This window comes from Terrapene carolina, unplaced genomic scaffold, assembly GCF_002925995.2.
Source record: "Terrapene carolina triunguis isolate 2854851 unplaced genomic scaffold, T_m_triunguis-2.0 Scaffold629, whole genome shotgun sequence".
In the NCBI taxonomy this organism is placed as follows: Eukaryota; Metazoa; Chordata; order Testudines; family Emydidae; genus Terrapene; species Terrapene triunguis.
In genome coordinates, this window is record NW_020664980.1 from 13877818 (window position 1) to 13902958 (window position 25141).

The 25141-nt window shown below is 54.6% G+C and overlaps 1 protein-coding gene across 2 annotated transcripts; it reads left to right on the forward strand.

Moving 5' to 3' along the window:
* The first annotated feature begins 403 nt into the window (after positions 1–403).
* Positions 404–20427, forward strand: NDST1 (N-deacetylase and N-sulfotransferase 1). 2 transcript variants are annotated; one of them, XM_024217066.1, is made up of 15 exons: positions 870–936; positions 1410–1544; positions 4058–4540; positions 5224–5311; positions 6435–6589; positions 9281–9466; positions 10260–10388; positions 11043–11225; positions 11868–11964; positions 12380–12503; positions 13308–13482; positions 13979–14149; positions 16096–16205; positions 18738–18840; positions 19195–20427. In XM_024217066.1, exons 2-15 carry the CDS (start codon positions 1539–1541, stop codon positions 19312–19314), a joined length of 2130 nt encoding a protein of 709 aa, XP_024072834.1. In that variant the 5' UTR covers positions 870–936; positions 1410–1538; the 3' UTR covers positions 19315–20427. The 2 variants fall into 2 exon arrangements, with proteins under 2 accessions (XP_024072832.1, XP_024072834.1); XM_024217064.1 differs by lacking the exon at positions 1410–1544 and having other exon boundaries at positions 404–936.
* The last annotated feature ends 4714 nt before the right edge of the window (positions 20428–25141 follow it).

Here is a 25141-nt window from a genome sequence, read left to right on the forward strand (position 1 = left end):
ACTTTTTAGGCAGCCCCCTCTGCGCGTTCTTTCCAGGATTACTTGCTTACGCCCCTGTCTCCCCCCTCTCTCTCCAGAACACCCGGAGCTGCAGGAGAACTGGGCCACCATGAACGGACCCGGGGAGCCGACGCGCCCTTGCGCCCCTTGAGAGAAACGCCCGACCCCGAAGAGGCAACGAGGTCGATGCCAGGACGCTGCTGGTGTTTCTGCTCTGCCAGGGGACTCTGAATGGATTTGCCATGGTGACATGAAAAAGACAGGGGGGATACCCGACTGCCGGCTGGGAGATCCTACACACGCACACGCAGCCTGCTAGTATTTTAATTTATTACTGTGCTTTCCTGTGAAGGGGGTTGAGAGCAGGAGGGGGGGGGCGGGGGTGGGGGGTGGGGAGGAACCTGCAGTGGCTTCTTGGAAGCAAGGATGACCGTGCTGGGGAGGCTCCGGAGGGGTTTCCGACAGGTGTCTCCTCAGGTGGTGCTGCTCCTGCTCTTTGCCTTCTGCCTGCTCAGTGTTTTCATCTCGGCATATTATTTATATGGGTGGAAGAGGGGTCTGGAGCCCTCCGGGGAGGTCCCGGGCCCAGACTGCGATGAACCCAAGATTGCCCCTTCCCGCCTGCTCCCCTTGAAGCCCCTCAAGGTGGCCGATTCATCCCGCACGGACCCCTTGGTGCTGGTGTTCGTGGAAAGCCTGTACTCTCAGCTGGGCCAGGAGATCATTGCCATCTTGGAATCCAGCCGCTTCAAATACCGGACAGAGATTGCCCCCGGGAAGGGGGACATGCCCACCCTGACCGACAAGGATCGGGGACGCTTCGCGCTCATCATTTACGAGAACATCCTCAAGTATGTGAACTTGGACGCCTGGAACCGGGAGCTCTTGGATAAGTACTGCGTGGAGTACGGCGTGGGGGTTGTCGGCTTCTTCAAGGTACACGGGGACCCAGCTCGGGGATGGAACGGGCCATCCGGGGAGACAAAAGGCCAACCAGGCTCTCCGTGTAGGGCAAGGTGGCCAGAGACAAGCTCTTTGGGAGGTATCCAGGGTCTGTTTCTGTGCTGGGTCCCCTGCCTCGCGTAACTGGGAATCTCGGCTGGGGTCCCGTCACATTGCTCTGCAGAGACGAGTCACTGAGGCGTAGTCAATTGATTGGCCGCGGGAGGAGTAAGGTCCAGCCCTGCTAAGCGAGGCAGCTGATGGCAGAGCTCTGAGGGAGAGTGCCTTGCTAAAGGGGTGGGTTAAATAGGTGGAGAAGTAGATGAGGACCTTCTGCGTGACCTAGGATTGACCCATCAAACTGTTCCACTAGCAGAAGTTCTCCCCAGGCCTTACTGGGCCCTGTGCGTTTGTTGTGTGATTAACAGACTCCCAGCTGACCGGAGATCATTGTGGTTTGCTCACAGGAAGGATCACATGAACAGCAGGCCCCTCCGCTCCGGGCATGCTCCATGAGGACTCCTGCTTTGTTTTAGGTGTCGCCCTCAGGGGCCTAATAAACCTTGGGGTGTGCTTTCAATTGGTGCCAAGTGCGGATGAGGGTATGTTGCTGCCATCTTCTCTAGCTCCGTTGGTGACGGCACAGGGAGATGGGATGGTCCCTTGGAGCTGTCTGTCCATTTTCTGATCAGAGAGCTGGGAGAGGTGTCTCCTTTTGGTCTGCAAGGGGGTCACGTATCAAGGACAGGTGCAAAGAGTTAGCCGGGTCTGTCCTGTGATCCTTTGAGTGTTGGAGAGGATCACTCTTGCTTTCTGTCTCTTTGGATTTCAGTCAGCTTGGCCAGGTCATGGGCAGGGGCGGGGAACTTGGCCTTCCCCGTAGAAGGGATGTGCTGTTTCCTTCTGTTCCAGATGTTTGGGAAGCACAGCTGGGTTCCCTGGTGGCCAAGTGGCACTGGGAGCCCTTTTCTGTTCACAGCAAGCTCCGGTTCTGTGGTGCCTCTGATTTTGTGCTCTTCTGTTTGTAACTAGGATTTCCCAGCTTCAGGCAGTGGGGGGAGCTGGACCTGCTGGAGCAAACTGGGCAGAGTCCAGCCGCTTGGACTGAATTTCAGGACATAATAAATCCCTGTGAGCAGACAGAGAACCCAGCCCTCTGCTGCTGGGAACAAGAGGAGCCTCACTTAAGCTAATGCAGATACACCTAGGGTGACCAGATAGTAATTGTGAAAAATCGGGATGGGAGTGGGGGGAATAGGCACCTATATAAGACAAAGCCCCGAATATCGGGACTGTCCCTGTAACATCAGGACATCTGGTCACTCTGGATTCACCTGTTTACAACAGCGAGAATTTGGCCCAGAATTGACCCCCCCCCCCCCGAAGGTCATAAATCAGTAGCTGATGAGACACGTTTTAAGCAGTGACCCCTGAGATGTAGAGATCCTTCACCCAGGAGTGCTGTAAAGCCCCCGGGCCGTTTGGCCGAGCTGTTGCTGGCCAGAGGAGAGGAATGGGAGCAGACGCTAGACAGTGTATTCAGCCTCAGGGCCAGCGGTAGAGGAAACCCCTTGCTGCCTATGAAACCAATAGGCTAAATATAAAATACCAGCCCCGGGGGCTGCTGGCCTGCGTCCGTCGGCGCAGCTGTTTTGGGAGGACTCTGCGGGGCCGGGAGTGCAGGCAGGATGCGGGCGGGCTGGGCCCACCCGTGGAGCGAGGCCATCAGCATTCCAGATGTGCTCCCAGCCCGCGGGGGGGACTCTCCGCTCCCCTCACACGCCCAGTGGCCTCCTGTCGACCCCACCGCCCCTTCGATCGAGGAGCCTTCCCCTGCTGAGCAGCGAGGGCTGTTGTTGAGTGGGATGATTGGCGCCCCGCACCCTAGCAGCAAGGCATGCCCCTTCGTAGCACTCCCAGCCTCTGCTGTCCAAGGAGGCCAGGGCTGGGGGACAAACCAGCCCCGCCCGCCCAGCTGGGCAGAGACACCTCCAGAGCAGCCCTTCAGGCGCGCAGCTATTGGTTTCAGTTAGCAGCTCGTGTGCAGATGTCCGGGCTCCAGACCCCGTGTGGGTGTGAATGGTGTGGAACAGGCAGCCCAGCTGCAGGGCTGAGCTATCCCCAGCGTTCGCAGTCCTCAGATCGGACTGTCCAGGCACTCGGCGAGCTGCGCGCTGGAAAACTCCCCCTGCCGAGATCCCGGCGCGGTAGCGGCTGCTGAATCGGTGGGGTTTATCAAACGCCTCGTCCCGCAGTTCTGCTACCTGCTTTCTCATTGTCTGCTGCTCAGTGTGTCTGACGAGCCAATGGGATCCTATTTGGGATCCTCCATCCACATAGAGAGCGCTAAAACCTGGCAAGGGAGAGAAGCTTAAATGTCGGGGCAATGTGTCTGTACAACAGCCCTCCCCCCTGGAAATCTTCTCTCTGCTCAGAACAGGGGTGTGTGCGCAGGGGTCAGAGTCCAGCAGGCCTGGGAAGTGCAGGGCGCAGCAGGAAGGGGGCTCTCAGTTTTAGGGGTAGGATCAACACTCCAGGTTTGGTGCCCCAGCGGCGTGACAGGCCATGTCGGCCGTGGTGCCTTATTGCAGGAGAGCACCGGGGAATGCAGACGGCAGAATTCACATGTGGCTGGTGGGGGACAGGCCAGCTCCCTCTTTTGCGGAAGAGGAGATGGCACTTGCTGTGTAGCGTGTCACTGCTACTGTGCTCAGAGCCTGTGTGTGTGAATCCAGGGGGTTCCCCAAGTGCTGCTTCTAAGGGGGTTGCTGGGAAGCAGCTTGTGATGTGCTGCCTTTCCTGTGTCCCCAGCTTGTGTTCCTTCAGCTTGTCCTGCCCGCCCCCTCTGGATCTGACCAAACCGTCCCCCCACCCTCCCGTCGGCCCTGCATTGCTGCCTCTACCTGTCCAGCTGATGCAGTCTGGGTACGACTTGCTTCTGAGCACAGCGGTGGCCTGGATCAGCCAGAGGGGAGCGTGGGGGAACGGCACGCAGGGTGCTGCATGGGAGGCATGGGGATGTGAGTTGCACACTTTTAAATGCCATGGTGCAGCCTTCCCCTCTCCTCTCCCTCTGAGGCCTTTCTCATTCAGTCCGCGGGCTCTCCCCTGGCAGGCCAACGAGAACAGTTTGCTGAGTGCTCAGCTGAAGGGCTTCCCACTCTTTCTCCACTCCAACCTCGGGCTGAAGGACTGCAGCATCAACCCCAAATCCCCGCTCCTGTACATCACGCGCCCCAGCGAGGTGGAGAAGGGTCTGCTTCCAGGAGAGGACTGGACCGTCTTCCAGTCCAACCATTCCACCTACGAGCCGGTACTCCTGGCCAAGACCAAGTCAGCAGAGTCCATCCCGCACATGAGCGTCGATGCTGCGCTGCACACCACCGTGGTGCAGGACCTGGGCCTGCACGACGGCATCCAGAGAGTCCTCTTCGGGAACAACCTCAACTTCTGGCTGCACAAGCTGGTCTTCGTGGATGCCGTCTCCTTCCTGACCGGCAAGAGGCTCTCCCTTCCCCTCGACCGCTACCTCCTGGTGGACATCGATGACATCTTCGTGGGCAAGGAGGGCACTCGCATGAAGGTCGAAGACGTAAAGGTACCACTGTCCCAGCTCAGCCAGCCAGTGCTCTTGGGGCGGGATTCTGATGTGACTAGGGATCCCTGGCCTTAGTGCACTTGGGCACAGATCCCATTGTGCTCGGAGCAAGGGCTGGGGGTGTGTCTGGGACGCTGGTGCATGGACCTCATTGTGCATGGAGCAAGGGCTGGGGGGTGTCTGGGACGGTGGTGCACAAATCCCATTCTTCTCGGAGCAAGGGCTGGGGGTGTGTCTGGGATGCTGGTGCACAGAGCAAGGGCTGGGGGTGTGTCTGGGGCACTGGTGCATGGAGCAAGGGCTGGGGGTGTGTCTGGGATGCTGGTGCACGAGCTCGGCGCAAGGGCTGGGGGTGTGTCTGGGATGCTGGTGCACAAATCCCATTCTGTTTGGAGCAAGGGCTGGGGGTGTGTCTGGGATGCTGGTGCATGAGCTCGGAGCAAGGGCTGGGGGTGTGTCTAGGACGCTGGTGCACGATTTGTGGCCCTAGTGAACTGACATGTAGGCTCTAGTGCCCTCAGAGCATCAGCTGAGGGTGTGAGCCCTTCCACGGGAGTGCTGTTGCTAGAGTACACGAAGCAGAAGTCTCACGCGTGACTCCCGACCCCAGTGCGCTGAAGGTGCGGGTTACTGCGTGATGATGTGTGTCGGGTACCAATGATGTCTCTCTCCCCACACCACAGGCTCTGTTTGACACTCAGAATGAACTGCGCACCCACATCCCCAACTTCACCTTCAACCTGGGCTACTCAGGGAAATTCTTCCACACAGGTGAGGCAGGGCAGCTTTGCCTCCATAGGCCCTCGCTGGCCCTCTCCATTTCGGAGCTTGCTGAGCTGCGGTATCTATCCTGCGCAGCTTAAAACCCCCTCCGCCCCCGGCCGTCCGGGACTATGGAGACGGCAGCTGTAGAATGCCCCTTCCCAGAGCACTCTCTGTCTCAGAGATGCAGGCCTCTGCAGTGTTGTATCATGGGAGGAGCTTGAGAGAAGGGGCTCTGCCCCTTTAGTCTCTCCTCTGGAAAACCAAACGAGGAGAACTTGAGGCATTAGCTGGCAAAGGCGTTCGCTGGGCTTGGCCAATAAGAATCCCTAGGGCTGCTCTGGTGTTGTCGAGCCGCGGATGGCAGAGTACTTCCCACCATTAGCCCCGTTTTACAGCCCGAGAGACAGCAAGTACCTTGGCCAGTGGCAGGGTGAGAAGCCAGGCCCCCCCCCGCTGGGCTCGGGCTCTCTTGCCTTCTTGGCACTTCTGGCACGTGTCTCGCTGAATTGCTGAGGTTACAGGCCGTGTGAGTACAGTCGCAGAGTCACCATGTTCAGCAGTAGTTTCCCCTGGGCAGCGGGCAGCTGAACGTGAAACCTAAACAGAGGCTTCGATAGAGGCTTGAACCTGTTAACAGTATCCCATCTTCAGCAATGTAACAATATGAAGCCGATCCATCTTGGGGGGCTGGGGATTCGTGCTCCGCTCTAGTGGCTTATGCCATCCATCAGGACCTTCCGAGCTACTGGGTGACTGAAGAGCCAGATTTCTCCCTGCTCTAAGAGGCAGGGCTAGCAAAGGTGGCCAAGCCCCAAACACACCTTTGGTCACTGGTAAAGATAAGGATCCACTCCAGAATGACAGCAGTGCCCCTGGGGTTCTTGCGCGGCTGCTCATTTCCACTGGTCCTCCAGGGGTCCGAGCGGCAGCAGAGAGCACATGTGAGGCAGTGTAAGGTCCTGTCTCTGAGCTTTTCGCTGCCTGTTGGATTTCGAGACACCCCCCCCCCCCCCCGCGATCCCGTACCCCACCTGAGCCGGGCATTCAGGCTCTCGCGTGAGCCGGGCTTGAGTTCTTTGGCTTCAGCGCGGGTGGGCGGCTGCTGCTGACGGCGGTCTGGCCCCGGCAGGCACGGACGCTGAAGACGAAGGAGACGACCTGTTGCTGTCTTACGTGAAGGAGTTCTGGTGGTTCCCACACATGTGGAGTCACATGCAGCCTCACCTCTTCCACAACCAGTCGGTGCTAGCGGAGCAAATGACCATGAACAAGAAATTCGCTGTCGTGAGTAAGATGCCAGCTGGGGGGGATGCTTGCTGGGCTAGGGAGTTAAAGATGGCATCTTAAACCCTCTCCCCACCCAGTCTTGTGCCTCTCCTCCTGCCTTCTCAGACTGAGCTCTCATCCTGTGGGGAGCAGGAGGAAGAACGCTGCATAAGAGCAGCAGGAGTTTGCTACGTCATCTCTCTCTCCCCCAGTTTTCACCCCCTGCCCTGCCCCTTCATCCATCCTGCTGTGTCTGTGTCTCTGCAGTGAAACCTCATGAGGACGCTCTCAGCACTGAATCCTCTGGAACCTCTTTAAAAGACCCCCAAGTGTCTTTGAATAAAGTTTTGTTTGACCTTTAGTTCTCCATCTCCTACCAGAAATGCAGTTTAACTGGCTCCCTAGGCGGGACGCTAAGATAGGTTTCCTCGTACTTCTCTATCTCTCTGTTCCTGCGTTGGAGGCTGAGTAGCAGCAGGAAGAGACTAAAAAGATCAGGTCAAAGATGATCTGAAACGTGAGTGGCCTCAGGAAGGCTGCCCCTGTGTTTTTTAACCCCATACATAACTATCATGTGGCAGAGAGTTCCACAGGTGCTTACTTAAGCCAAAGGATGTGTCTGCAGACAAGTTGTACTACTTTAACTATGCCAGTATAGTTACACCAGAATAAACCCCGGCCCAGTGTGGACGCATTGATATTGATATAAAGGTGCCTTGTACCAGTATAGCTAATTTCCAGGGAACAAGCCATATTGCCTGGTGTAAGCACTTTTTATACTGGTATAACTGCATCTACAGTATGGACGGGGAGACACACACTCACACTCACACTCACACACACTGATACCGATACAAAACTGTGTAGGTGCTTCCTACAGCGGTGAAAGGGGTTTTTCCTTCCCTGCAGTAAATCCACCCCGTCAAGAGGCGGTTGAGGGCTGAATTCTTCCGTTGCCCTCGCTGTGTCTACAGCGGGGGTTAGGTCGACCGAACCATGTTGCACAAGGCCGACATTTTTCCCACCCTGAGCGAGGCAGTTAGGTGGATCTAAATGTGAAGTATAGCCCTGGCCCAGGGCTAAGGCAAAGGGTTTGTCTTCACTAGGGTTTTAACTGGAGTTAATGAACTGGAGGCAGCTACCACGTTGGCAAAGGCTTCTCAGGACCCGCCCCAAATGTTTGTTCCAGACTACAAACACTGGTGCTTGATTGCCAGGAACAAATGTGTGGAATGTCCAGAGTCTCTAATCCAACGGGTTCGCTACGGCCAGTGAACAGGAAATCACGTGGGAAGTCTAGTGTAGACACAGCCACGGGCCTTGTCTTCCCTAGGTGAAAGGATACGCTCTTCCCTTGAGGGCACTAACACCAGGTACAAGCCCAGTGAAGACAAGGCAGGCTGTTGTGTTCAGGTGAGTTAGTCTTTATCTTGACCTGGGAGCTGGGGGTTTATCTCGACCTGCTAATTCAGATGAAAACGACAACCTGCCAGGCCTTCGCTAGGCTTTTACCTTGTGTTAGTTAACTCAGCTTAGCAATCCACCTTTTTTCCATCTGCAGAGGCTGGTAGAATTAAAAAGCTGATTACTCAGGTTACATGAATAATAAGGTTCTCTCCCCCCCCTCCCCCCAAGGTGGTATGATCTGGGAAAAGCCTGTCTATGCATCCTCAGGCTTCAGGGCATCAGCCACCCACTAAGGGTACATCTGCACAGCAAAAGGGTGAGCGAACTCGGGTTAAAACATAGCAACTCAGCTTTTAACTTGGGTTAGCAGCTTGACTTCAAGCCTAGAGGGGAGCCAGCAATAGCCAGGTGTACTCTGGGTATTTTATATCTTCCTCTGGAGCATCTGGCCACTGTCACAGACAGGATCCTGGGCTAGATGGAGCATGGGTCTGATCCAGTCTGGTAGTGCCTGTGTTCTGTGTTTGGAGAGAACTTCTGCAACCTATAAAACATCGACACCCTTTTGTGCTGGTGGAGGGAGGCGTGTGGTGAGAAGCGACAAATAACATTGGGGGTGGAGGTGTATTAACTCCCCACATACAAAGGGTTCTAAAGTTTCCAGTGGCCCATTGTGTTAACACGCTAGCCTTTCTGCTTCTGCCGTTCTGGATCCGAACTAAGGCTGGTCACACTGGTTCTGATAACTAGCAAACCACCTCTCATGCCTCAGCTGAACCTGAACCTTGTGCCAAAACCCAAGGGGGTCAGCTAAGCACTGTGCTCTCCCACCCAACGGGAGTTTTGCCTGTCACTGTTCCAGCCCAGCTTGGATCATCAGTGCGATGACTTGGCAGCCCCAGCCTGGGGGATACTTGTCGCATTGCTCAGTGTGGCCCAGCTGACAGCCTTGGAGTAGCAGGGCATGACTGAGGTGCATTGGCAGGGCCATGTATGGTCGGACCATGCAGTGCCTCCCTGCAGCGTACCTGGCTCTCGCTGGGGCTGGCTCTCCCCTTCATGGATACTCATCTCCACCTTTCTGGACAAAGCAAGGAACTCAGTGGACCATGCTCCCCAGGCGCTAGAATTGAGAATTCGGCCTCTCTTCCTTGCTAACCTAACCCTATTAAAGCAAAACCCGGAGTGATGCATCTGTCCATGGAAGAGCGCCGCTGAGCCCCGTTAGGTTTCCTTTGGGTCGTTTGTAGCTCACCAATTCTGTAGCTTAACGCAGTCACCTTCCCTCTCCTCTCCCATCAGGAGCATGGCATCCCCACCGACATGGGGTACGCCGTGGCACCCCACCACTCCGGCGTGTACCCCGTCCACGTGCAGCTGTACGAAGCGTGGAAGCAGGTTTGGGCGATCAAAGTCACGAGCACGGAGGAGTATCCTCACCTGAAACCAGCCCGCTACCGCCGGGGCTTTGTCCACAATGGGATCATGGTAGGTGAAGCGGGGCATTGGGGCTATTCCTTGGGCCCCTCCCTGCCCTAAACCTCCCACAATCAGCTGGGCTGCCAGCACGGCTGGCTCAGAGGATTCCCGCTAAGACATGGAACTCTACGCCACTAAGTCACCGGTTTGAACGTTGCCTAGCAGAGACTCTCAGCTGTGAGCATCTCTTTGGGCTGCATGAAATGGGATTGCTGCATCTCAGCCCCAGCCTAATCCATGGCCACTGTCACAAAGCACTCCCTCCATGGCTGTTTCAGCACCGAGGCCGGTGCAGGTGGATTTGGCAGGGTGGGCTAAATGGACCGGTGTGGCTCAGTCAGCAGGAGAAACAAGTCCCACCTGACTGCTGCGGACCGAGTCACCTCTGCAGTGTCCCCAGCATCCTGCTAGGTGTGGCGGCAGCGGCTGCTGCTGCTAAGTCCCTTTGCTACAGAGCCGCCCTTTCTTTCGGGAGATCATGGTCATGATTTCCCAGCATCCCTGGAAGATCGAGGGGTATCGATCCCAAAAGATCTCCCCGGAAATATGTGCGTGTGTGGTTCAGAGATCAGGAGAATTTCCCCCTCCCCAAAGGGGGCTGGAGCAGCCCAGCTCCATCCCTCCTGAGTAGAAGAATCTCGTCGGGGGGTTCCCAGGTGATGTTGAGGCCAGTGCTAATACCTGGCAGGTTGACCCCGGCGGATGTTCCCTTAGTTTGGCATGGTGAGGAAGGAGCACCGGAGCTGGATTTCTGGAGCAGGCTGCACGATTCCTTCCTGCTCTGACTCCTCTCTGCCCCCAGGTACTCCCGCGGCAGACCTGTGGCTTGTTCACGCACACCATCTTCTATAACGAATACCCTGGCGGCTCCAGTGAACTGGACAAGATCATCAATGGAGGGGAGCTGTTCCTGACTGTGCTACTTAACCCTGTGAGTGCTGCCCTCCGAGTACTCTGCAGGGCTTGGAACGGCCCCTTGGCGCACTCGGGCTGTCCCCTCGGCTGGGGTAGATGAGTTTCCCTGTGACTCCAATGGCCAGGGGCTCTCAGCCTGTGGTCGAGGAGGATGGGCAGGATCTCCTCCAAGAGCCTAGTATGTTGGCCCTCGAATTGGGCTGGCCACAGAGTGATGTAAAGGCTGCCTCTGCAGCATTCCCAGACACTCCTGGTCTCAAAAGCGAGAGTCAGAGACCAGACAGAGTCCAAGTCTCCTGCATGCCTTTTCCTCCCCAAATTGGGGGGCTCAGGTCCATCCGTAACTGACCCTGCTTGGGCTGGCAGCAGGGTCTGACCCAGGGACGTTCAGTACTAAAAGCACGAAATGCTGCTGCTTGAGCTAAGGCTGGTAGCTGTGATGTGAAGCAGCCACGAGAGGGGGACAGAGACCCTTGCTCTCCTAATGGATGTGTTACACGTCCCGCGACTTTTTCATCTGCACCAGTCCCGGTTTGTTCCTCCCAGTTCAGAGCTGGGCCCAGGACTCCCCAGTGTTGAGAGCCGCACCAAAGTGCAAACTACAGTTGCCCTGAGATGGACTCAGAGCGCTGACTAACGCCTGTCCTGTCCTCTTGCTGCTCCATTCCAGATCAGTATCTTCATGACCCACCTGTCCAATTACGGCAACGACCGCCTGGGTTTGTACACCTTCAAACACCTGGTCCGCTTCCTCGGCTCCTGGACCAACCTGAAGCTGCAGACGCTGCCGCCCATGCAGCTGGCGCAGAAATACTTCCAGATCTTCTCCGAGGAGAAGGACCCACTGTGGCAGGTACAGAGTTCCACTGCCAGGCTGTCTGGCTTGAATGGGGGACAGGAGGCCCAGGCCTGCCAGGGAATTGGGGACCGCACCAGGCGCAAACAGGGCTGGATTTGGTTCTATTGTGAGTGAATTTGGCAAGGTTCTGCTCACCTACTGCCTTCCTCCTAGGACAAGACACCGTCCTGCTCATGACCATATCCCTGTCCCAGGGCTCACAACATGGGTGCAGAAAAGGGGCTGTGATAGTAACACTCAGATTCTACGTATCCACGGAGCTCAAAGCTCTTTACAAAGGAGGGTAACCCCATTTTACGGCAGGGAAACTGAGGCATAGAGCAGGGAAGTCACTCGACCAAGGTCACCCAGCAGGTCAGTGGCAGAGATGGGAGTAGAGGCCAGAACTCCTGACTCCTAGTCCAATGCCCTACCTGCTGGACAACGCTTGCCGGCTTGTTAGCTGTAGGGGTTTCAGCTCCGTGCTGACCTTCCAGCAGCCTCTGGCTCTCCCTTCTCATTACAGCCTGGGCACCCATCATCAGTGTGAACAGGTAGTCTTCACTGTATTTATTAAAGGCATATGGGGCATCGAGGCCTCTCCTCCCAGACGCCCCCAGGTTGCACTTCCTCAATCCTCTTACTCCTGTGTTTCAGGATCCCTGTGAGGACAAGCGGCATAAGGACATTTGGTCCAAAGAAAAGACATGTGACCGGTTCCCAAAGCTTCTCATCATCGGACCTCAGAAAACAGGTACGCCAGTTCCCCTCCATCGAGCTGCGCAGCTCAGAACCAGTGAAAGACAACGCAGCCGATACCAGCACGCGCATCGCCGTTTCAGCTGTGCTATCGCACCAGTTGTGTCATTTCTCTTTATTCGGGGGATTGTCTGGTTCTCCATCCGGTGCCTCCCTGCATTCTGCCTACCAGGGCAGATCTGAGCTGGTATTGTTCCTCTAGCTGGGTCCTAGAACCTCCATCTCTTCCTTGGAGGTCGGCAAACCCTACCTATGCCGGGCTGGAGTGGGAACCTGAACTGGATGCCCCGAACGGCCATGCATGGGGCAGCCTGAGGCAAAGAAGGGAGGGAACGTTGTCTGGTTCGCTAAGGCGCAGGGTGGTCGCTGCTGTGCCCCCAACCTCGGCTCTGCTTCCTTTCCATTTAAAGGGACGACAGCCCTCTATCTGTTCCTGGGGATGCACCCGGACCTGAGCAGCAACTACCCCAGCTCGGAGACTTTTGAGGAGATCCAGTTCTTCAACGGACACAATTATCACAAGGGCATTGACTGGTAGGCCTTCTTTCATGCTACCCCGCGCCGGGGTCCCCGGGTGTACTGTGGGTGGGGGAAGCTGCAAGCTTAGCGAAGAGCTGTGCATGGGGTTTGCCATGTGACTCCGGCTCCTGGGACCAACATGTGAGGGCAGGAGTCCAGAATTCCCCTAGCAGACTGTCCGTTGCCACTAGACACCTAGTCAGTAAGGTGACTAGATGCTGAGCAAAGAAAGTGCCTGTCTAGATCCCTCTGCAGAGCATCTTAACAAACACGCCCAGTTATCCGTGTAGGCTGGGCCTGCTGCCGGCACGTACTCGAACCTCTGCCCGCTTCTGAATCGTGCAGTGGCCAGTGAGTGGTGGAAGAGGGCATGCCCGGTGCCAAGATACCATCACAGAGGGCAGTTAAACTGCGTTTTATGGCCGGACCCCTTCCAGGGAGCCCTCGTTCCATTGTGTGAGGCTCCGAGCTGCACTTGGCGGGGGGGCTGATCTACACATGTACAGTAGAGCCCCGGGTCCTGGTCGCAGCACACTTGTCCCCTGAACCAGTTCCATCAGTGTTCCGATCTGTAGTGTAGACAGGATCTTCCCCACATGCTGGAGCCGGAGCCCTAGGCTGCTGGTGGTCAGACATGAGGTGGCTGTTCGGGGCAGCTGCGGGAGGTGATCGGTAGCGTGTGCTGGATCCTGACTATAGAACGCTTGATATACAGTAGTTGGCCTCCATTGTCTCCAGGGCAGGGGGCCAGGTGTATTTCTCTGTCGCCCTCCCCGGGTGCCCTCTCTTCCCCCGCCTCATGCAGCGACCTCCCTGCAGGTACATGGAATTCTTCCCCATCCCCTCCAACACCACCTCCGACTTCTACTTCGAGAAGAGCGCCAATTACTTTGACTCGGAAACGGCCCCCAGGCGGGCGGCCGCGCTGCTCTCCAAGGCCAAGGTCATCACCATCCTCATCAACCCTGCAGACCGGGCCTACTCCTGGTACCAGGTGAGCTGCTCGGCTGTCACCGCTTCTCCCAAGGCGGCTCCTTATGCTCCAGCTTGGGGTTGACTCGGGCCGGGGCGCGGCATTGTGCGCAGAGCGAACGGAGAATCTGCTGTCCCGTGCTGGGTCAGGCACGCTCTGCACTGTCCTGCGGGATGGCCGTGGGTTGGCAGCCATGGCAGGGGTCCTGGCCTGCACCGGAAGAGATGGGCGTCCTCAGGCCAATGCCCGAGGAAGAGGTGATCCGATGCTGTGTTGAGTTAGGTGTGGGATGGCGTAAGCTGTTACCTACAGAACAGGGTGTGGTGTACGCAGTGTATCCCACCATTCTGTGCAAAGCAGCAAGCTAGACGCTGGTAGCCCAGTGACTGCACTGGCACTCAGAAACCTCCCAGGAGCTCACACGCAGCCTTGGACTCAGATCCCGGTAGCACTGGCCACGCCACTGGGGTTTTGTTGTGCTGCCTGAGAAACTAAACCGGTTTGCTGTTGTTAACAGCACCAGCGAGCTCACGATGATCCAGTCGCTCTGAAATTCACCTTCCACGAGGTGATCACAGCTGGGCCTGAGGCTTCTCAGAAGCTCCGGACGCTACAGAGCCGCTGCCTGGTACCGGGCTGGTACGCCACCCACATTGAGCGCTGGCTGAACAGCTATCATGCCAACCAGGTAGGAAGGACAAAAACCGGGCGGTGTTCTTATTGCAAACAGCAGTGCGGAGAGCACTCCCTCTGTGGGGGGGGAGAAAACAGCCATACACCGCTTGGGCATAGAGTCCATTGTCAAAGCGCTACCGTGGGATTCATGGACCATGAATAACGTCCTCTCTCTACCCAGCCCTGCTTAGGGGAAGCTGTGGTCCGGAACTCAGCGTAACAGGATGTCTTTGGAACCTGTGACTGTTTATGGCCCAGAGCACAAAACCATCCTCTTCGCCCAACTCCCAGTTTCCATGGTTGTTTCTCAGATTGTGGGGGTGGAGTTGACAGGGAATTTATTAGTCTCTTCTCCTCTCATATCCATTGCGTTGGAGCAGGGGTGTGTGTTTGTGCAATGGGGGTGTGAGCGCATAAGTGTGCAGAGAGGTGTCAACCCATCAGAGACACATCTGGCTCCAGGAGCTCGGCCTTCAGTCCCACTTTTGAGCTCTGACAGTCGGAAAGGGATTAAAAGACTGGAATTATGTCACAGAAAATGGATTTCTGAAACTTGTCCAGAGCAGGAAGGAACCAGAGTCAGTGTGGTCATGGGAGGGTGATGATTATGTACCACTGGTGGACTATTATGCCAGGCTGCCAAGTGTGTACCGTATGCTATGCCAAACAAACTGCAGGGCTCCCTTTTAAAGAGCTTCTAACCAAAGGGCATAGAGAGTACACCACAATACAGAAGAAGTGCACAGCAGAATGTATGGTGTTGAAAGTTTTATGGGACTGTTTCATGTCCTTGAATGCTCTTCAAACACTTTCTGGCTGTGACTGCAGCATCAAAGTGCATGACAAAAATAACACAAGCTCTGTACTTCATAGCGCTCTCTGTAGCGGATTTATCCCTTGTGATCGGGCAGCTCTCGATGCAGTTACAGCACACTGGTCACCCTACCATCTCTGCACCACGTACAAGAGTTAGTGGTTCTGGAAAGGATGTGTTGGCACACCACTGTACACTTGATGTGCCCGTGCAAACGGAGGATTTGTGCGTGCACACGGCTAGTTGGGCACCTAAATGACCATGTGCGTGCACGTTTTATGCTCTTAACTTGGACACCTGCAGTTGTAAATGTGCAGGTCTGTGCGCACAAGTGTGAGAATTTGGGCCAGATTCTGGTTCGCCGTCGGTGGGGTTGTGGCCCTGATGTTTCTGTTCTTCAGAGAAAAGTGTCTGGCCTGAAAGTCACTGCGGTTGAAAGAGCTCATGCAGATTTGTGCCTCGCCTTGTGTGCTAAAGGAGGAAAGCCATGAATTCCTCCTGCAGCAGGGAGCTCTGTAGGTGGGCACTCTTCATTGACGGTGCCTTGTCCTCAGCTGCATCAGTGCTGCTGACAGGGGTATTCCAGGAGTGGGACAGAGAGGGGCCATCTGAGCGGTAGTTCGCTCCTAGCTCACTGAAGGCTCTGAATGGAGAATCAGCATCGCGCTTGGTGAACTGGTGTGACGTGTTTCACCTGCCGCATATTCAGCCACCGGCAGCTTCCATGGCCAGGCTAGCGCTGAGGAAAGTGGAGTCAGTTGCAGGGGAGAGAGGAAGGATTGTGTCTAGTGGTTAGGGTGGTAGTCTGGGGCTGGAGAAGCCTGGGTTGAATTCTCTGCTCTGCCACAGACGCCCCGTGTGACCTTGAGCAAATCACTTTGCCTCTCTGTGCTTCAGCTCCCCATCTGTAACATGAAGGGGAGGAGGGGGCAGAAATAGCCCTGTCCCACCTGTCAGGGGCATTGAGGGTAAAGATGGTGGGGTGCTCGGACACTGGGGGGCTATAGAAGTACCTAAGGCAGATTGTAGCAGCCCAAGGCATCTGTCTGTTCTCGGGGGCGGGGACGGATCCAATTTGAAGCCAGCATGGAGCTGGTACAAGACTAGACCCCCCCCCTCCCCCAGCTCTCTTTTTATTCTTGCAGATCCTTGTTCTGGATGGCAAGCTGCTCCGAACAGAACCAGCCAAAGTGATGGATACAGTCCAGAAGTTCCTTGGCGTGACGAACTTCATCGATTACCATAAAACCCTGGCGTGAGTCCTCCTCTTACCCACCTCTTCCTCCTTCAGCCGGCGTGGCCCTCAGGGCTGCGGCCTGTCATTCCAAGCACTGGGCTTTCTCTCCCTTTCCCCGTGGCAGGTTTCCCATCAAGGGGATGTTTTGGGAATGCGAGTGGAGCCGGATAAGCACCACGGTAGAGAGGAAATCCTGGCCCCACTGACATCAACAACAAAGCTTCCATTGATTTCAGTGGGGCAAGATTTTGCCCCAGGACTCAAAGCCATATTTGCTTGGGACCAGAACCAGCACCTGAGCCTCCTTCCATGGAGGCTTGGATGGCTTTTCTGAACACGGTTCCTGAGACACTAGTACTGCAGCTTTGTGAGCGCCCTCCCTGCAGGCCAGAAGCTTGCAGCAGAGGAAGGGAAGTCGGCTCCTTCCTTGCCAAGATGCTGGACGTCTGTTTGCGCTTCTTGTTTGTGACCTCGACAGAGGGTCTGTCATTCTCCGTTTGGCCAGTGCAGTATTTAGCACTGGAAATACAGCAATGCAATAGAAACCACTGTTGGCAGAAGAACCATCTGTGACCATCCGGACCCATGCACAAGTTCTAGACACACAAACTGAGCAGTTCGCTGCCTGCACCAGGGCCAGAAATGGGGTAGGGAGGCGGTTTGGTGGATCACACTGAAGTTGCATCTGGCAACTTGCCTTGTACCAAAGGGAATGCTTGGTAGGGTTGGGTTATTATTGTCTTTTCCCTCCTCTGCTGCTTAGAATCGACAGAATATTCCTCCCCAGCTTATGACAGCTTTTTTTAAAAATATATTTTTCTTAGGAGAGCCCTTCATTAAGAGTTTAAGAAATTAAAACACGCCATTACAAACATAAGGGTACGTCTTCACTACCCGCCAGATCGGCGGGTAGCGATCGATCTATCGGGGATCGATTTTATCGCGTCTCGTCTAGACGCAATAAATCGATCCCCGAACGCGCTCCCCGTCGACTCTGGAACTCCACCAGGGCGAGAGGCGGAAGCGGAGTCGACGGGGGAACCGCGGCCGTCGATCCCGCGCCGTGAGGACGGGAGGTAAGTCGATCTAAGATACGCCGACTTCTCTCTAAGTCAATCTAAGATACGTCGCTATTCTCGTAGCTGAAGTTGTGTATCTTCGATCGATCCCCTCCCCCCCCCCCCACCAGGCCTTTGTTACCATGGGCAATGCTCCTGTAAAAATCTATACTTAACCCCAGGCCTGGCTTGCTGTCTACACAAACTGCTGTGTCCTGTAAAGCGCTGTGAAACATTACAAAACCAAGTGCAGTGACGGTCTGCAAGAAGGATGAGGCTTCCCCTTGATTGCCAGAAGCTGAGAATGGGCGACAGGGGTGGATCACTTGATGATGACCTGTTCTGTTCATTCCCTCTGGGGCACCTGGAATTGGCCACTGTCAGAAGACAGGATACTGGGCTAGATGGACCCTTGGTCTAACCCAGTATGGCCGTTCTTATGCCAGCATCTCACAGAATCCTAGAAATGTAGGGTTGGAAGGGATCTCAAGAGGTCATTTAGGCCAATCCCACACACATCTGACAGGTGTTTGTTCAATCTGTTCTTAGAAACCTCCAGTGATGGAGATTCCATACCCTCCCTTGGTAACCTATTCTAGTACTTAACTATCCTTATCGTTAGAAAGTTTTTGTTTTTTTTTTAAATATCTAACCCAAATCTCCCTTGCTGCAAACTAAGCCGATTACTTCTCCGTGTCCACTGAAGATAGGACAAGAACAATCATTCAACGTCCTCTGTATAAACTACCTTTTACATATTTGGAGACATATTCATGTGCCCCCACAGCCTTCTCTTCTAAAGGCTAAACATGCCTAATTCTTTCAATCTTTCCTCCTAGGTCAGGTTTTCTAAACCTCTTATCATTTTTGTTGCGCTCCTTTGGACGCTCTCCAGTTTGTCCATATCTTTCTTAAAGTGTGGTGCCCAGAATGGGATGCTATATACCAGCGGAGGCCTCATCCGTGCTGAATAGAGCAGGACAATTACCTTCCATGTCTTACATATGAAACTCCTATTAATACAGCCCTGAGCGGCATCTGCCTTTTTTGCCGCAGTATCACACAGTTGACTCGTATTCAATTTGTGACCCACTGTAGCCCCCAGATCCTTTTCAGCAGCACTGCTGCCTAGCCGGTTATTCCCCATTTTGTAGCTGTGCATTTGATTTTTTTTTTTTTTCTTTTCTTATCTGTAGTACTTTACACTTGTCTTTATTGAATTTCATCTGGTTGATTTGAGACCAATTCTCCAATTTGTCATGGTCATTTTGAATTCTGATCCTGGGCTCCAAAGTGCTTGCAACCCCTCCCAGCTTGGTGTCATCTGCAGATTCTATAAGCACGCTCTGCACTCCATTATCCAAGTCATCAATGAATGCATTGATAGTACCAGACCCATGTCCTGGAGAGCTGTCCATCCCTGAGGATCTTGGAACAAAGCCGTTTCATGGGCATGTTTCGATAACTGTTGCTGACTTCTCTCCTCTTGTAGGTTTGATCCAAAGAAAGGATTCTGGTGCCAACTGCTGGAGGGAGGGAAAACCAAGTGCTTGGGGAAAAGCAAAGGGAGGAAATACCCAGAGATGGATTCAGATGTAAGTATGGGAAACCTCGCATGATCGCCACTAAATGAGCCTTGCTTTTGCTATTTTTGCTGCTACTGAGGACCACAGTTTCCCAGCAACAGTAGAACACCTGTGTGTCTCAGCAGAACACCGGATGGGGGGGAGGGCGTGCACGTCAGAGTGCACTAGAAAACTGCATTTACATGCGTGAGTCTGGTTTGGTACTGAGCACGCAAGGGCGGGGTTGGTGGGTGGATGGTGAAAAGCTGGTCTGGTTCACATCCCAGAGCGCTGGAGCACTCTAATACATTGACTGCAGCAAGTTCCTGGCACACGCTAATGATTACCATTAATGATGATCTCTGTCCTCTCTTACTGTTGCAGTCACGAGCCTTCCTGAGGGATTATTACCGGGACCACAATATAGAGCTGTCCAAGCTGCTGTACAAAATGGGTCAGACGTTGCCAACCTGGCTGCGGGAGGAACTCCAGAACGCTAGGTAGCTGCTGCTATCATCGCCTTACTGAGCAATAGTGACGCGAGCCCACGAAGAAGATCCCAAATCTAACACCGAGCCAAACAGACAGGAGCGGGAAGGAAAGGCCACCAGGGAAAAGCATTTCTGAGCAATATTCAGCCAAGGTCTTTGAGCGAGAACCCATGTGGTGATCAGTATGGCGTACGGGAGCAAACTGTCTCTTCTGAGGGCCCTTAAAGTTGTGTGACTGCCTGACTCTGCAAACCCAGTGCAAATTCCCCAAGAGCTGTTGTCTTCTGAGGTCTATGTCAATGAGGTCACTTCCTGGGTTGTGATGTCATTTCCTGATGAGGGGGGGATTCCCCAAAGATTCCCTGCTTCTCCATACCTGGATGGGGTTAACTTCTCCATGTCTAAGATAGTATTACAGCAACTCTGAGACTCTCCTCATCAGATAATGGAGCTGAGCACCCTTCCAAGATGTGGACAACTCTTTGCAAAGCTGGCTTGGAGAACAGGAGCACGATGTGCTGTTTGAGGTCAGAGGCACAAAGGGGCTGGCCAGAAACACCGACCCAAGTCTGCAATCAAGTTTCAAACAAAGTGAAGTGAGACAGCATAAAAGAATGGGGTGTCCTGGGTTCCCACAAGACCTAGCGCTAAGCACTGGAAGAGGTCTGTGGATTTTTTTAAAGACGACTTTAAGACTTGGCAATGTTTAGTTTGTCACCAATGAATTCTCCCCCTCCCCCCAGCCTTTTATTTTATTGTATTGAAGGGTGGGAGCTTGACAGATGACTATCTGTCTCATCTGGTAAGAGAACTGAACTGAGAACTGGTTCCAGAGTGGTTACAAAGGAAAACTCTGCCCCCTGCCCCCCTTCCTGTGTGGCAACGTTTTATATACGTGGTGTTTTCTGTGGTAAAAGACTGAGGTTGTCCAGTAGCCTGCTCACTGGAACGTGCTTCGATATACGAGCCACCAGCTCAGAAGGGGGCAGACGTCGGGCAGGGCAGACGTTGGACTAACAGCGGCCGAAAGGATTCTGAGCACGTTGGACCTCTTGGATACTAAAAGCTAAAGTATTTTAATAATTTTGTTCTGTTTTTCTGGTGCCACAAGTTTGTACCTGAGATATTACGGTTTTATTTTGTCTCGTTCACTGTTACACGTGAAGGTGGGCAGCCGGTGCGGTTGGCTGGTCTATCTACTGACCAGTGATGAACAATTCTTTTTCTAATGACGGGATAAGTACCTTGCTGCTCCATCTCTGTCTCTCTCTCAGTTCTATTCACTGCCAGTGTTTCAGTATTGAGGTTTCCTGCGAGTTTCTGCCCCCAACTGTCCCGGCGTGTGTGGGGCCGGTAGCAATGCTAACCAAGAACGGTTGCCATTGGTTCCTGGGCGAAGGCCCTGGATCCCTAAGCAGGCTGGTGTATCGCTCACTTAGGAATGGAGGTGGCCCAGGGTCAGGGAAGACCAGCTGGAAGAACCCCAAAAGAGTTGATCTGACAGTGCTGTTGGCTGAATGAGCTGCTTGTGTGGTGGGCCAGGAGAGCCTGGGTGTAGTAGTTTGGGGAGGAGGAGTGAGATGGGGTGAGTTTTTTAATCTCGCTGCTCCAGAGAGGTTGGGAAAAGAGGACTGGGAAGCCTAGGCTGGGGAAGGTGCATCCAACAAGGAATGAAGAGAGGAGGCAGTAGAAGAAGATGTGAATGCCAGAGTCTCATGGAGCAGGTACCAAGGGCTCGCACAGGGTTCTTGGACCCAGTACTCTTGAGAGCTAAAAATTGCCTAAGATTAATTCATCGGGTATCTCCCCAGCTGGATGTCACTGCGTTAGCAACTGAGTACATTCACATTGAAGAGGGCCTAGCAAGGAGATTGGGTGGGAGGGGAAAAGCAAGGAGGGTTCCCCTATAGGCCCTCAGGCTTCCCCCATGCCAGTCCCTGAGTTCCATGTCGTCTTCCTCTCATGGTGCCATGCTGGAATGGTGGGGAGTGAGAGATCCACACAGATCTAGTCCCTGGGCCATGCTAATTGTCTTGCGTTGTCCTCTGCCACCAGCTAGGCTCTGATTCTGTGAGTCTGCCCCGTCCTGGGACAGCCCCTTTCTCTGGGGGCGCATTCCTAATGCTGTTTAAAACATCAGTGCCACGTGTCCCCTCTGGCACTTGCAGTAACGCGAAAGCTTCCTCCTCTCCTCAGACACTAACCTCCCCCGAGAGAAGTCAGGGGCCTCCCTTTGCAGCCCCCGTTCAATGACGGTATTCTACATATGCAGTGTTGTTGCAGCCGTGTCAGTCCCAGGATATTAGAGAGACACGGCGGGAGAGGCGATATCTTTTCTTGGACCAGCTTCTGCTGATGAGAGAGACCAGCTTTCGAGCTTACAAACGCCGCCCTTATCTCGGTATCATACGTGGCCTTTTCCTTTGCACTGAGCCGCCTTCCCACCGCTGTTAAGCGGCGTTGGGTACGTCCGCACTGGAGCGGAAGGTGTTGTTTCTGGCTCAGGCAGACATTGAGCTATACCCACAAGTGACAGGGTGGGCTGAGTCCGATCCCACCCAGGCCCCAGGCTGGCGAGCTCCTCCCACAGCTTCTCTTTGTAGTGTGCTAGGAGCGCTCACGCGGGTATGTCTGCTTGGGCTGAAAATGACACCTTCGGCTCCAGTGTAGACGTACCCTTGGAACAACCGGAGTAGGAGCCGTGGGCAGTCCAGGATCGGCCGTTCCCCTCTAGTTTTGGGGGGGGAAGGTGTCGGTGAAATGCAGCGTGATTCTTATGCAGCCTGTTGCAGTTTCCAGCCGCTGGAGCTCTGCTGCGGAGAAGCAGCATGTTCTGCTCCATTGCTTGTTGCAGTTACAGCAGAAGAGTCCAGGACATCTTCCCCTGCCCGCATGTGTCTTCTCTTCTGGCTTCTCCTTGCTGCAGTGGTGGGCATTGAGTTGAGGCGAGCAGGCTGCTCTCTGTCATTGAGCACGGTAAGGAGGAGGGAGTGAAGCCAGGCCCATACGCCAGCAGCCACTGAGGCCGGTTTCTCGCCCCGTCCTGTGCGTGTGGATTAGGTACATACCGTGCTGCGGCTTGGGGAGCGTTGGTCCCAAAGTACAGTCTGCAGGAGGTTTCGGGATACCGTGACGACACTAACAGTGTCACTGCCATCTTGGATTCCCACCTTCTCCGCTCAAACAGGCGTTTTAAGGTTAGAGCAAAGCTTCCGCGGTGGTCGTGGGGTGAGACGGGGACTCGCTGCTTGGGGGCATGAGTCCGAAACGGCAGGTGGGCCTGGTGCCTGGGGGGGCTTTGTGGGCCCCACCAGGTAGCGTATTTGAAATCACTAGTGCCATGGGTCGGTCTAAGCCCCTGCGTGTGCTCGCATACACACACAGGCTAATCTCTTTCTGTTATGAGTGCTGGAATCCCAGCCATGTGAGAGCTTCCTGCTCTAAGGGTCTCTCCTCCTCCTCGATGTGCGTGTGCAGTGCCCACCAATGCATAGTATCGCCCCCTTGGGCCGTGGGGTTTAACAAACGAGACCCGTTCCCATTGCTTTCTCCCAAGATAACCGCTAGCTCCAGCAGCTGGCCCTGTAGTGCTGATCCGCCGGCTTGTTGCTGCGCTGCCACATGTGGACAAACATTGGGCTATGCAGAGACAGAGACTGCCTGGCGCAGCTCCCCCCCCCCCCCCACCTGCACCCTACAACTGCCCAGTCCTACCTAGTCTCTCTCCTTTAGTCACCGTTCTGCAAGCCCCCATATAAAGAGCAGCCTGCAACTTCTGCCCCTGCTCTGATTCATTCCGCGACGCTGCCGTCTCGGGCTGGGAGCGACCACGGCAGCAAACTGTGACCTTCCCGGGTGGAAGGGAGCGGGGTAGGAGTGGGCCGGCTGGAAGGGGGGAAGCAGCACGGACAGCCCGATGAGCCCATGCTCTTCTTGGCACCTAGGCAGCCCCTATCGTAGCTGTCGGCTCTGCAGGAGCCAGGGGGGAACTGGACTCCCCGACCCCTTGGTGACTGGCAGCAGCAGGAAGGAAAAGGCAGCAAAAATACCAGTGCAAAAATATCTCGGCCTTTCAAGAGGGAGGGAGGCTCACTCCCATGGTGTCTGTAAAGCCAGGATCCCACAATAGGGCCTCAGTTCCCCACCTGCATGCCCAGGATCATGGTCCCTAGAGGGATGTTGCGAGGCTAGAATGGATGAACGTAAAGTGCTTTCTCCAGCCACGGATGCAAGTCTGTCCCGATTGCGTCTGGGTGTCTTAGGCTCAGCTTAGCTCATGGGGACGTGTGTCTGAGCGCTCCTGCCCACCAGCAGCCAACGGGGCGGAGACAGGTACCCTAGGAACGAACCACCTCGCCGTGTGCGTATTGACAAAAGCAGCCATCGGAATGGTCCCCAAGTGCTGCCGCGGCTTTGCCTGCACTTTACGAGAGAAGAATGGTACCTGCTCTGTCGATCACTAGCGCGGTCACTGGGCGGCGCTGGAGAGCGAGTGGGGAGAGAGATTCCCCATAGCTGGGCTTTTTTAAACCCTTCTTTTACCTTTTGTTATTGACAAAAGAGGGAGCCCCCTGGGGGTTCCCGTTTTTTATTTTTGCATGAAATTCTGTATAATTTCCCGGGGGTGGGGGGTGGGAGAAGTGGGTATTTCCTGGGGGAGGGGGAGTTGGAGGAGGGGATATTTCAGAGTTGTCTTTGCCCCTCCTTTCAATCTTGTTGAACCCAGCCGTTTTGGGTGGTATTCAAAGATTCTTTATCACTAATAATGTACGGTCCTGTTGAACTAACTGCTAATAAAATGGGGCTCTCTGTTCGTAGTCACTTGCCTTGCCTCCACGTCTGAACAATATCTCGGCAAGAAAACAATGTCAGGGTTAAAGAGATCGGCCTGCTCCCTAAGGGGGTTTACACACACCCCCCGACTGCCTTGTCAAAGCACGTCACCGGGATAGTTCAACCCGCCCAGCCTGGCCACAGCTATGTGGTATAATGGTACGGGAAGGAAAGTCAGCTATCCCGGGCTCAGGTACCTGTATAGTGGTATAACTGTGTCCACATGACGGATGGGACAAGTATAACTATTGGTAAAAATCACCCCCTAACTCACATAGTTACACAGCTACCTAAACTGCGCAGACCAGGCCTAAGGTACGGCCGTTCTCAGCTCACATAGACGCACCTGCGCTAGCTTGAGACGGGGTAGCAAGGGCAGCGGCTCAGCAAGCTACCCCAGTACGTACCCAAGGGGTCCAGGCAGGTACATTCCTGATCAAGCTGCCCCCGCTCTGCTGTTCTTGGTAGTGCGTTCGCTCGCGGAGAGCTGGGAATCACGCCTCCCTGTTCGAATGCAGATGCTCCCTTTTGGGAGTACAAGTGCCATTGGCTTTTGAGGCTTGTTCTTGGACTTCTTTTCAATGGGACTCGTGCTGCCTGGCACACTGGGCTTCTCCATGCACGCACGTTGTACCCTACACACACTCGTTCACGCTCCTGTTGGTGCATCAGTGCCCTCCACGTGCACTCAGCTCGGGAACGTCCCTGTTTGTTCCATGCTGCTGTGGTACCAGCAGGGTAAGCAAAAAAGAACAGCACATTAGCTTTTGGGTGGTTTGGTTAATGATTTTCAATTCCCAGAGTCAATGACCGGGAAGTACATAACACTGAAACTCACTGAGGAGATTCAACACTAGATTGAGTCCTTGTGGTTAAAGCCCAGCTTGCAGGCAAATGGTCACAGCTGAGAAGAAAAGAGGTTAGATATGCGTGTGGTTTACTCTTGGTTTTCAGGAGTTTTCTCTCTCTCTCTCCCCGTTGAAATAACCTGTTCTGTTACACAAAAC